The 11,876-nt window shown below is 50.7% G+C and overlaps 1 protein-coding gene across 1 annotated transcript; it reads right to left on the reverse strand.

Annotated features, from left to right (window-relative positions):
- Nucleotides 1–7,897: 7,897 nt before the first annotated feature.
- KLF2 (Kruppel like factor 2) lies at nt 7,898–10,151 on the reverse strand. Its single transcript, XM_026035214.1, has 3 exons — nt 10,077–10,151; nt 9,032–9,932; nt 7,898–8,704 (listed from the first exon to the last, which is right to left on the reverse strand). The coding sequence occupies exons 1-3, from the start codon at nt 10,149–10,151 to the stop codon at nt 8,529–8,531; spliced, it is 1,152 nt and encodes a 383-aa protein (XP_025890999.1). The 3' UTR covers nt 7,898–8,528.
- Nucleotides 10,152–11,876: the final 1,725 nt, after the last annotated feature.

The following is an 11,876-nucleotide window of genomic DNA, read 5'->3' on the forward strand; positions in this document are numbered from 1 at the left end:
ACTTTTGGGCTGCTGTTTGGCTGATGCAGCTCCAGGGGGACAGGTGGATAATTTCAATACCTGAATTCATGTTTCCTGCCCCATGACAGGACTTAGTGCTTGTCAGTTCTCTGAAATAGTGTAATTTCTGAGGCAGTGAGTTGGTGTGTTCAGCAGGGAGCCAGAAATGTGAATTAATTTAGCATTCCACATAGCGTTAGAACTAATTACTTACTTTCCTCTTTCCTCATGGGCACATTCTCTATATTTGCTTGGACAGGAACAGAAGAAGGTCCGGCAAATTAACAAGTGCAGCACATGTCCTCTGTGCACGGTGTATTAGCATTAGTAATCCTAGGTTTACCGAGACACTTTAGATTCCAAATTTTAGACACTGTAGTAGAGCTGTGATTTCTCCCCATCATATTTTCCAGGAAAAAAAAAAGTTTGACACCATTCTTCCCTTATGCATGTAACTTAGTGTTTTGTATAATACCTATTCTTGCTCTTCTGAGACTTTATTTTAAGATGTTGATCTTATTCTTCCTCCAGAACAGTGAAATTTAAAGCACAAACAGGTCTGTTGCTATGTGGGCAGATAAATCTGTACAATGCAAGATATATAAAATGTGAGTATACGCAATACATATACAGTGTATATTATAAGATTCATATTGTCTGTATGTGTGTATATATATATATCATATTGTATAATGTAATAATAGTGTGTGTATATACTATATATGTCCACATACTATGTCTAGTATATAATTACTTCTACTGTACATAAAATGTGTATATACAATGAATATGTAGAATATTCTTATTCGTATTCTATATATTAAAATTTGTCTGTATGTATGTATTCTCTATACAGAGACGGATACAGAAATGGAAATTAGATCATGGCTCTTATAATTTCAAAGTTCTGGTGAAAGAAAAAAAAGCTGAAATTACTATTATTTTTTTTTTTCAAGAATACTTTAATCAACATGAAAAACTGTGYTCAATAGTTGTGCCAAGGGTAAGAGTGAATCCTGGCGGAAAGTAGTATCACCTGCGCTCGATGTGAGTTCACATTGTGTTGGATTTTTAAGGTTTTTTTTGAAAAGTCCTCTCTATTTCTTGCATGTGTTGGCYGTGTGATACCTTTGCTCTGGCGAGGCACTGATTTTTCTCTTTATTTTTGCTTGTGTTCTCTTTTCTTTTCCCCTTCGTGCCCTTTATAAACCATTTCAAAAGAGCTATTCCCTCACCCGCCACAAGACAGGTGCACATTGAGGTAGAAAACACGTTTTTCCTGCCTCATTCCAGTTCCGTAGGTTGCATAGAGTTGTCATCTGCGTCTCAGCTCTAATTTTCCCCCATTCCCACCCAARTTTTCCTTTGGGAAGAATGCTTATCCGTCGCGTTCTTGCCTTTGAGGACACGAGATGGGTGCTCTGCTTCCATGGGTCCATAGCCAGACCCGGTGGTTTGCTGAGCAATCCCAGAAGAGTTCGGTGAGCTTTTATAGGGACACGTGTGTTAAAATACAGGGTACTGTGACCGCTGGAATGACTCATGGAAAACCATGAACTGCATGCCAAGGCACAACAGTTCAAACAGGGAAAAATGGGCAGTTTTTTGCCCTAAACACATACATGCAAACCGGGTAGAGGACACAGCTATCACATTGCTTGCGTATTCTCTTGCAGAGCACACGTGCTCACGTTTGCCTCCAGTGGTTTCCTGAAGTTAAAACCCAAAATGCTTTCTTTTTAAAGCCTACTGGGCCTTCTGCAATAAAAGCAGTTGCTCTTAAAGGTGGTACTTCTCTAATACTGCTGTATGAAACGTTTTTATATTGGCAAATGTTTCCTTTGGAAGCCTCTGCCCTAGGAGAACCCCTGCTGTGTTTCATCCCATGTAACGTGCGCTCAAAAGTGTAGGAAATCCTGTGCTGTGACTGACAGTGAGTAGCTTTTTTTTGATCTTAATTCCTGTCTGTGAAATCTGTCGTCAGAAATTTTGTAGACATTATTTTGTTGTTTTTTTGCTAAAAGATAACGCACTTTCCTGGATCCTCCTTGCAATCCTTTGGGATTCCTATGTCTTCTCCCACATTTCTCCCTTGAGGAGGGTATTTGTGCGCTAGGACCCGAGGCCCAAGGAGTTTTGGTCYGAACAGTGTCGCCTTCCCCGGGCCAGGGCTGGATTTCTGCCGTGTGTGTTTTATTCCTCCCTCTCAGGAAATGCATTTCTGCTGAATCCGAATGCGGAGAGTGAACTGGGCTGAACTGGTTTGGTCTGTGCTAATAACCATCTAGCTCGAATCGCTTGGYCGGTGCTGTAGTCGAGTTGACTGGTGTGTGTCAGCCCGTCCCGCTGTAGGCTTCCCAACCAACACACCTCTCCTTGGAAAGTGTGCTGGAATCATAGAGAATTTATTTTTAGAGTAAATACGTTAACTCTTTATTCCTCCTTGACACATTTGTTTTATCAGGTGGTATACTTGCTCTTTTTACTTGAAGGTTTTATAAAATAAAGGCTAATTTGTTTATAAAGTGGGATATTCGTTTTTCCAACTTCTGCCTTCCCCTTTAACTTCAACTTCAAAAGGAAAGCCCATAGTGAGTGTGGTTCCTTCTGCTGTTACAATGGTACAGTGCATTTCTTAGTGTCCCTTTTAATATGCTTTCCTTCAGTCTGACCTAAAAACAGTGGAAACCTAAAGTGGAAATTGCAACGTTGACCTGAATATGACTAATATCTCCAAATATGTACATTATTGTAGTTATATTTATCTTTCAAGTATCATAACAGATCAAAAGAAAGGTATTTTAATTTTAACCCATCTCATGTGTTTATTGTTTAATAAGAGAAATGTTATTGTTTAATATAATAAATGAAAAGTTACTTTTTTGGAGCTCTGAGGCTTTGGCAATCGTTCTTTCACCTGGTTTTCCTGGATTTCACGTGCTCAAGTGTCAAGATTTGTGGTTCTCACTGCRGGTAAGTGCTTACATGGTCTCTCCATGGATTTTTTCCCCTTCGGGACAGGACTTTTTCCGCACCCTTCTCCCGTCCACGTTAGTGCGAGGCAAAGCCTTGCCGGGGCCGCTGCAAAGCAGTGCGTGCCACGCCACCGGGGCCATGTGCACAGGGAGGCAGCGAGGAGATCCCCGAGGACAACCCGGCTGGAAAAACGCCTTCCCTGTGGCTCTCTCCTGCTCTGCTCGCCCTGACTCACTCTCCCGGCCGYGGGTTTTATTTACCCGGCTTTTGCACCCGGTGGCGCAGTGTGCCCGGGCAGGTCCGGCCGGAGGCAGCTCACCAGCAATATTCCCATTGCGCTGACGTTTGCCAGGCGGGATTTTGTCCGAGCCGGACCTGACCCTCGCRTCGGTCCCTGCCGAATGCCCACGGACACCCCTGCAGCTCCGGCTGCCAACGCCGCCTTCGCATCTATTTCTCTTGAGGAGAAAACTGCCCGCTCTGCTCCCTGCTGTGCTCTGCTCCGAGCGCGTCCTCTTGTCCGGTTCTAGAGGTTGTTCTTCTGGAACAGGGTGTGGGAGCACTCCCTAATTTAATGACCGCAATTAAAAGTTGCTGCTGACCCAGCGTCTCCTGCCAGCGCCGGAGCTTCGCGCTGGCGCGTTCCTACAACGCCCTGTGCCGGGTGATATAAAACGGTGACGTCAAAACTCGGGCTGTCATCGTGCGTGGGCTCTAATAGAGGAGGACGTTGGCGTTTGGGGGATTTCTTTKAGTTTGTGTTTTGGTTTGTGCTCAGCCCCGGGCTCGGTTGCTTCTCTGCTAATGCCCTGAGCGGCATGGGGGATGTCCAGGGTGATGTCCCACATGCTTCCTGGTGACCTCATGGTCGTTCAGACCTCCAGGAATGTGCTGAACTCTCTGACGTGCCAAAGAATCAAAGTCAAGCTGCTGTAAAGAGCTGCTGTGTCTATAATTATAATAAACCCGATTATAACCCTGCAGCAGGTATGTCCATTTATAACYCTGAAGCAGGTATGTCCATGAGCAGCTTCTGTGTTGCTGAATTTATGCTTACTACAAAGGATGGAAAATACTTTGTTTTACCAAAAGAAATTGTATTTGAAGTAGGTAACAAATGCTAAATATCTTTGCGGAGTAAATAGGGTGCTGTTGCTCCAGCTCTCCTTGTGCATAAAAACATGCCTTTTTTGCCAAGTTTAAACCTCTCCCTTCTGTAAAGCACTGCCTGTGACTCTCTGTTTTGGTCTCTACATAAAATATTATGAGATCAAAAAATTGTGGCTGAAAACATAGACCTCAAAAGATGAAATCAGACATTTTTTCTGCCTAACGAGTTTCGGGTAAATCCCTGTCTCCTCAGAGCCGAGGCGGCTCCCAGCCTGGCCGGCGCCGGGGGCCCCGGGACACCTGGGCAATTCACGGGCTCTCGGGGCAGGTGATTCCGTTTTTCTCCCCATTAAATTCCAGGGCTTTGGGTTTTGCCTTTTGCTGGTCCCCACAGGCACCAGGCACCGTAGTGATGGCTCTGTGCCTTTCTCGTAGTTGCTTTACTTAAATATAGCAAAGAAATTGCTGGCGCTTGGCATTCTGGCTTAGAAAATTGAATTTAAGAAGAGCCTAAGAGCCACTGTTAGTCGTAGGTGCACAAAATAGCTTGGGAAACCACAAAGCTTCGACCGCAGAAAACCACATTGCCGCACGCTCCTATAATTTGAAGAAGGGACAACCTTTTTTTGGCTCTCCCTGTGGCCGGAGCAGCGGCGCGTGCCGGGAGCAGCCAGTTCCAGGCCCCTCGCAAGGGCAGGGGGGTCCRCGAGGGACCGCGTGTGCCGGCCCTGGCCCTGCTCCCGGGACACCAAAGCGGAGCTGCTGCAAGCTTGCAGCAGCCCCTTGCAATTATTTTGCAAAAAATCCCCTTGCAGCCCCTTGCAATTCCCGCTTCCCTCCGCTGCCAGCTGTGAGCCGGAGGGGTCCTTCACCCCACTGCCCGTTTTGGGGAAAGAAAAGCTGGTTTTGATGCAGAAACCCAAGCCAAGTGGGGAGYGAGCCCATGCGGGAAGGGGCTTGAGCTTGGAGGCGGTGGCTGCAGCCCTCGCCGGGAGCCCGCGCTGGATCTCGTCGCTTCTGCGCTGAGCTGCTTTATCTAATCTGGCGATCGATCTCGCCAGCGCTGTGAGCCCATCACTGTGGTGTCTCGTAAGAATACATGTGAAAATCTTGTTTACAGCGGACTCGACGCTTCCTCCGATCGGCTTTGACTAAGATTTCTTTTTTTCTTTTTGGGCTAGGCTGCAAACAAAGCCAGGGCTCCCGCAGCTGGCAAGGGAGGCCAGAGCAGGCAGCTCCCCCAGGCGCACTTGGGGGAAGAGGTTTGGGGCATTTTCAGGTAAATTAGAGCAAAATCACTCAGAGCCTTCAGCCCTGCTGCCCTGTTGCTAGAAGACCCAGTAGACTAGTGGGATCGCATGGATGTGCCTTGGGTTGTCCTGATTTAAGGCAATTAAATGAAAAAAAATAAAGAGGGAACGTTGAGAATTAGTCGTGATGGATTGCGAGAATGAGCACAGCAGCTCGCTCCTTGTGCCGCTCTTATCTAGAGATTCAAGGACCTGCAGCTTCCTGCAGAGACCACGCACGAGTTGCTGTAGGTGCCGCACCTCCAGCAACTACAATAAAAACGGGCACGGGTTTCTATCAGTGGTGTTTCACTCCCCTCTATTCTCCGCATCCATTTCAGAGGCCTTTATTTGATATATATGTGCGYGCACCTACCTTTACGCACGCGCGGGCAGAAAAGGATGGCGCTGTCCTGTTTTCAGGGGCGCTGCAGCAAGCGCTTGGCAGCCACAACGTGCCCCTTTTGCTCTGGAGAGCAGCACAGGACCAGGGTGTCCACACTGCTCACCGCGATTCCAGCGCTGGTTAGGGCAGGGAGGTAAGACCAGCTTGGCCACAGCTCTCCCAACGAAGGCGAGTGCCAGTTGTGGACGTTGTGGCTGGACTGGAGGAGACTCGGGTGGGCAGGGGCTGGTTCTTCAAGGCTTGGTGGCCGCAGTGAAGGTCCTGCTCTCAGCAGGCAGGTGTGGAGCTTCACCCCTATAACGTGGGTGGACGTGCAAGTGGTCACGGTGATGGTCCACCAAGCCCGTGCACTGATTGCAATTGGGCAGGAGCGAGCGGGACAAGCGCATCCTTGCGYTCCCCTTCCCGGAGCTTTGGGACATGCACCGAGGGGTGGTGGCACCCGGTGCAAGGAGGTGTCACCTCTCTGCGCCTCCCGTAGCCACGTCACGACGGGGAGAACGGTGCCGCGCCGCAGCACCGAAACCCGGGCATGACCAAAAGCGCTTCTGAAGAGGCAGAAAGGAGGGGGAAAAGGAAAAAAAAAAAAGCAGGTTCAAAGGTAGGCGTGAGGCTTCGTTTCAAAACCATCTTCTTCAGGCACCCAAGGGCTTGCTGAAATGCGAAAATCTTTGGTGATGGGGAAAGAGAAGGAAATACCTAGAACTGTTGCAACAACGGGTGTGCTAATTTTAGAACATCTTTAAGTCATCCTCACTTTCTGGAATTATATTGTGCAACATATATTTTTTTTTCTAGCTAATAAATGTTTTGTTTTTAATGAAGAAATGCTAAATCTCCCTTATATTTCACTTTGAAAGCACTATAAAAGTGAAATGTGGAACTCATTCTTCCATGTCAATGATTAGAAGCCCAAAATACATCTGTTACACATGAACAACTGCAGACTTTGCTTTCACAGAAGAACAGCTATATTTGTCGTTAGTTTGAATGTTGATTTCATTCTCGCGAGCTCGAGCTCGTAGAGGCAGAAAAATGTCACAATCCTGTTTAAAGCTCTAATTATTGAGTTCTAAGCATCCAGATGTTGGAGAAAAATACTTTGATACCAAGCTCAGTGTGCATACTTAGCTGACGCTGGGTTTGCTTYAGAACTAGCACGCCTTGCTGCTAAACTGGGCTCTAAAAGCAGAGGATCCTCATTATAGTTTCAGACTAATTGCACAGATAAAGTGCTTGGTCTTAGGATCTCATTTGGAGCTGTGGAAAAGCTTTGGCGGGCTCCGATTGCCTTGCTGCTTTTGCAATATCTATCTTTGTTATTTGCTGCCTTTGCAATATCCACTTTGTTTCAAAGGAGTTTTCAGAAACAGGATCACTGTATTTCCCTCCAAAATAATAAATACCTTTATTAGCTCCTGAAACCTATGTGTGATTCAAAATTCTTAAGTGAGTTTTCTTGAGGARTAAGTTATGAAGGTACCTTAACCTGTGCTGTGAATTTATGCTTAAATTCCACTACTGTTCTACTGGAACTTTGCACCGAGCTCTTGAGAGCAAGGATAATTTATGTACAAGGATGCCTTAAAATAAGCCTCTGTAATTACAAAAATGCAGTGTTTAAATTTATAGTAAAAACCCACACACTGCTGGCAAAACTATAACTGCATCTGGAAAACATTAAGGATGCTATTAAAATAGTCTAGCATAAACTAGAAATGAGACTGAAATTACAGTGTTGCTTACTTAACCATTTTTAGGAAGTATATTTTGACTGTGATCTACTCTCCTATGTGATTCTTTGATAAAACACTCTATTGTAGCTTGTTTACCACCCAAAATGAATTGCGTACTTTGTTACCTATTTTAGCAAAAGCCAGAGCTCAGATTTTTTAAGTGTCTTCCTACATTCGTTGATGATTTAAAACATAACCAGGTGGTGGCTGGTCCAGCCATCAGGGGAAGAAGCAACGGAGACCTCAAAGGAGAATAAAAAAATCACAGCAATTAAAAACTTATTTTATTAAAAAGACGAAATGCTTTCAAACATTGAAAAATTACGTTTTTATAAAAACAGAAATAGGCAAAATACCCATTTGTCTTCTATTTACATATACAATATTTATCATTGTATAAAACTATTTACAATATATAAAAAAATTAGACAGTAAAATAGGTTATTTTCATACAAGACATCAAGCCCTGTACTTCTAGTGTAGATCATGGCAAACAAGAATATTATTGCACCTGTGAAACCAACAGTCTAACCGTAGGAGTGTCCTCTTAGCCATGCCTTCAACTGAGGTCTAACCTAACACCGCAACGCTACAGGAACATTCATTTAATCTCCTCTAGGGTCAACTTCAGGCAGTTTCCATACAAACATTGTCTCGTAAAGCTTAGGACCGGGCAATCAGCATTGGGGCGGGGGAGAATAAAAATAATTAAAAAAAACACATCAGTATTTACAGCTTCTTCTATACAATCTGTATGGAGTCTTACGGAGTTTCCCCTTCACCGAAGCTGTATAAATAACCCCCGTTTCCCCCCCAAATGGCTGGGCAGGTGCACRGATAGAGTCCAAGAGTCTTCAGGAGATGCCTGGCTAAGTCTCCTCGGGTCAAATCCTCCCCGGCGGCGCGGGCGCGAGCGTCGCCGCCTCCCTGCGTAGTACCAGCTACAGGCTTCGGAGCGGGTCTGCACCTGAGCACTTCAACCCGGCGGCGGGCCGGGGCGAGCGCCGCGGGCTACATGTGCCGCTTCATGTGCAAGGCCAGGTGGTCCGAGCGGGAGAAGGCGCGGTCGCAGAGGTGGCACTGGAAGGGCCGGTGGCCGGTGTGCTTGCGGTAGTGGCGCGTGAGCTCGTCGGAGCGGGCGAACTTCCAGCCGCAGCCTTCCCAGTTGCAGTGGTAGGGCTTCTCGCCTGCGGGAGCACAGCGAGGCGGGCGTCAGCGCCGCGCTCCCCCACGCGCCTGCCCCATCCGAGCGCRCCGCGGCCCCTTGGCTTTAGCCCCAAGTTCAGCGTGGCCCACGGGAGCCCTTCCCTCGCTGTCCCCATCCCACGTCCCAAAAACGGGAGCAATTACTCGCCATAAAAAACACCCCCACCCTTCTCTAGGTACAGGAGGACGCTTGGACCTCGCAGCGCCCCACACCTGTGGTATCTCACAGGGGTTCTCCCTCCGCTCGGGGACACCCAAGGGTTAAAGCTCGAGCTGTTCGCGGCCCCGGGGCTGCCTCCCGCGCTTACCTGTGTGCGTGCGGAGATGRGCCTTGAGGTGCGAGCTCTTGGTGTAGGTCTTGCCGCAGCCCGCGTAGGTGCACGTGTGCGTGGCCGTCCTCTTGCGAGGCCAGGAGCGCCGGCCTCTCTTGGGCTTGGAGTCCAGCAGCTCCAGAGGGGACGAGGGCGGCGTGAGCACGCCGCGGGGCGCCGACGCTTGCAAGGGCAGGCTCTCCTCGAACAAGCCGAACTGGGAGCTGCTCTGGTACTGCAGGTGGGGCTGCGCGTGGTGGAAGGCGGCGGGTGGGTGGTAGCTCGGCGGGAAGGGCACGGACGAGGGGCACATCAWGGGCGCGTGGCAGTCGCTGGCCACCAGGTCGTCGGGGCTCAGCGGCGGCGTCTCGGCGCCGGGGATCTGCGGGGAGCTGGCCACCCGCGGCTGCTCGTAGGCCAGCATGCAGGTGGCATTGCCCTCCTGCTTGATCTTGGGGCACGCTTGGGGCACCAGCCCCAGCACCGGCCCGTAACTGTCCACCTCTGGCTCGGGCTTGATGTTCTCCACGAACTGCGGGGCGCCGAAGCTGGGCGTCACGAAGAAGCGCCCGTGGACGCTGCCGGCCGGGCAGAAGCTRGACTCCATCTCGGACCGCATCATCTCCGGCACCATGCCGGCGCTGCCGTAGGGCGGGGGGCTGCCCTGCTCCATGGAGCCGTAGCATCCTGAGGATGGGTTGCCCGGGTAGAAGCTGCCACCGTTGTCCCCACCGGGGGCGGCGGGATAGTCCCCGCTGGCACCGCCTTGCCCGTAGCCGTCGCTGCCCATGGAAAGGATAAAATCCAGCACAGTGTTGAGGTCTTCATCCTCTTTGCGGGGCGACAGGTCGCCCCAGGCGCCGGCGGGCGCTTTGGCCTCCTGCTCGCACTTCCACCTCTGGGGAAGAGAGAAAAGTGGAGAGGGTTAGAGCCGCCGGGGAGAGGCTGTGCGGGAATGCGCGCGGGGTGCTGAGCCGCCCACCAGTGCGCTGAGCGGCGCCGGCCTCGGCGCGGCCCGGGGCGGGGGGGAGCCCGGACTCACTTCGTGCAGTGCTTTCTCGCGGCAGGGGCTGGCGAAGGTGGCGAAGGAGGGCAGGATGGTGTCGCTGAGCGCCATGGTGCGGCCGGCGGGACGGGCGGACGGCGCGGCGCGGCCCGCGGCCCCGCCGCTTATAACGCGGCCGCGGGCGCCCTCAAGCCAATTGCAGGGAGCGGAGGAAACGCGTCCCGGACGGGGGCGGGCGGGAGGCAGCGGCTCGGGCGCAGCCTAAATTTAGCCCCGGTATAAAAGGACTCGGAGCCGGCGGCCCCCAGCCCGAGCGGGGCGGAGCGGAGCGGGGTCTGGCCGGGCCGGGCCGAACCGAGCCGGGCCCAGCCGAACCGGGCCGAACCGAGCCGGGCCGCCGTAGTCTCCTCACTTTGTGTCACCTCCGCGAGGGGAGCGCCGAGGGTCCCGCTCCCGCGGGGCGTTAGGGAGCCTGAGGATCCCTGTGGGAGTTGAGGGAGCTTTGAGGGGGTCTCTGCTGCCCCCACGGGACCTCCRTGGAGCCTCCATGACACGAGGGGACCTGTAGGAGTCCCCCTCTCTGCCTCCCCCCRTAGGACACTGCAAGCTCCATGACCTGAGGGGACACTGAGGTGTCCCTCTGGGAGATGAAGGGGGAACCCCTGGCTGTCCTGGAGTGCTGGGACCTCCATGACTTGCGAGGACACTGAGGGGTCCCTGCCGTACACAGACACCCCAGGGTGCTGAGAGGCCTCCATGACATGAGGGGACAAGCAGGTGTCCTTTGTCCCAAGCCCTCAGAGGTGTGAGGAACCTCCATGAGAGGAGGAAGGCAGAGGACACTGAGGGACCCTGTGGTACATGAAGGGCTGCAGAGGAATCCCTGCCTTTGAGGATGCTCCCCATGATCCGGAGAGGACTTGGAGTGGAAAATTCATGTTTGGTTGGACTGAGGAGAGGGTAGGATGGTCCCAGCTGAAAGAGGGAGGGGTGGTGGCCACGGAAAGCGGGGCACATGCACTTTACACACAAGTAAACACACAGGTGATCCTGAGGCTGGAAGCCTCCTCTTGTAGTTGTGCTCTGGTCCCATGGTAGCCCTGACAGAGGGTTGTTTGATGTCCCTCCTGAGCCATCTCTCTGGGAGGAAAATACTGGATGCTGGCATTTAATGGAAGTCCACATCACTAGCAGAGTTTCCATTTGTTGCACAGAGTTTGCCAAAATCAACGTTTCTGTGACATTATAAAAAAAAATAATGCAAGTAGCTTCTGTGATCTGCCTTGGCTGTAGCCAAATTATGGTCCTGTGCTGTATTTTCAGTAACACGGACTGTTCTCCTCCCTTACGTTTGCCTGTGACTTAGATGCCCAGATTGAAGGTGCTGTTCTCCAATGTTTTGAGATAGTACGCCCCAAAGCCGTGGGGTTTTTTGAGAGACACAGCTGCTTGGCGGACACCGAAGAACGAAAGAGCAAAGTGGCAGTTCTTAAAGGAGGAAAAAAAAAAAAAAGTGGTGCTCTATCGCACATCAGCCTGATTCTTTGAGAGCTTATTCAGAGAAAGAGCTGTGCTTTCCCTTACCTCCTCCATACTTCCTTTGCAGCCACTTCTGAAAGGATTTCTAAGCGAGCTCGAGGATCAGAAGCGCGTAGGAGAACGACTCTCACTTTTGTGCCTCCAGTGCCCCACGAGGGGAAGGAGTTTGGCACGAGACTTTGACAGACTCTGGTTCTCAGGAGGCTTTGGAGTGGGTACCCGAGCGCTCGTCCCAGCACTGCAGCTGGATGCGGCCGCTGCAGGCAAGCATAGTTGCTAGGGTGAGCRAAAGAGCTC

The sequence above is a fragment of the Nothoprocta perdicaria genome, unplaced genomic scaffold (genome assembly GCF_003342845.1).
Source record: "Nothoprocta perdicaria isolate Ctin4 unplaced genomic scaffold, notPer1 scaffold_157, whole genome shotgun sequence".
Classification (NCBI taxonomy): domain Eukaryota; kingdom Metazoa; phylum Chordata; class Aves; order Tinamiformes; family Tinamidae; genus Nothoprocta; species Nothoprocta perdicaria.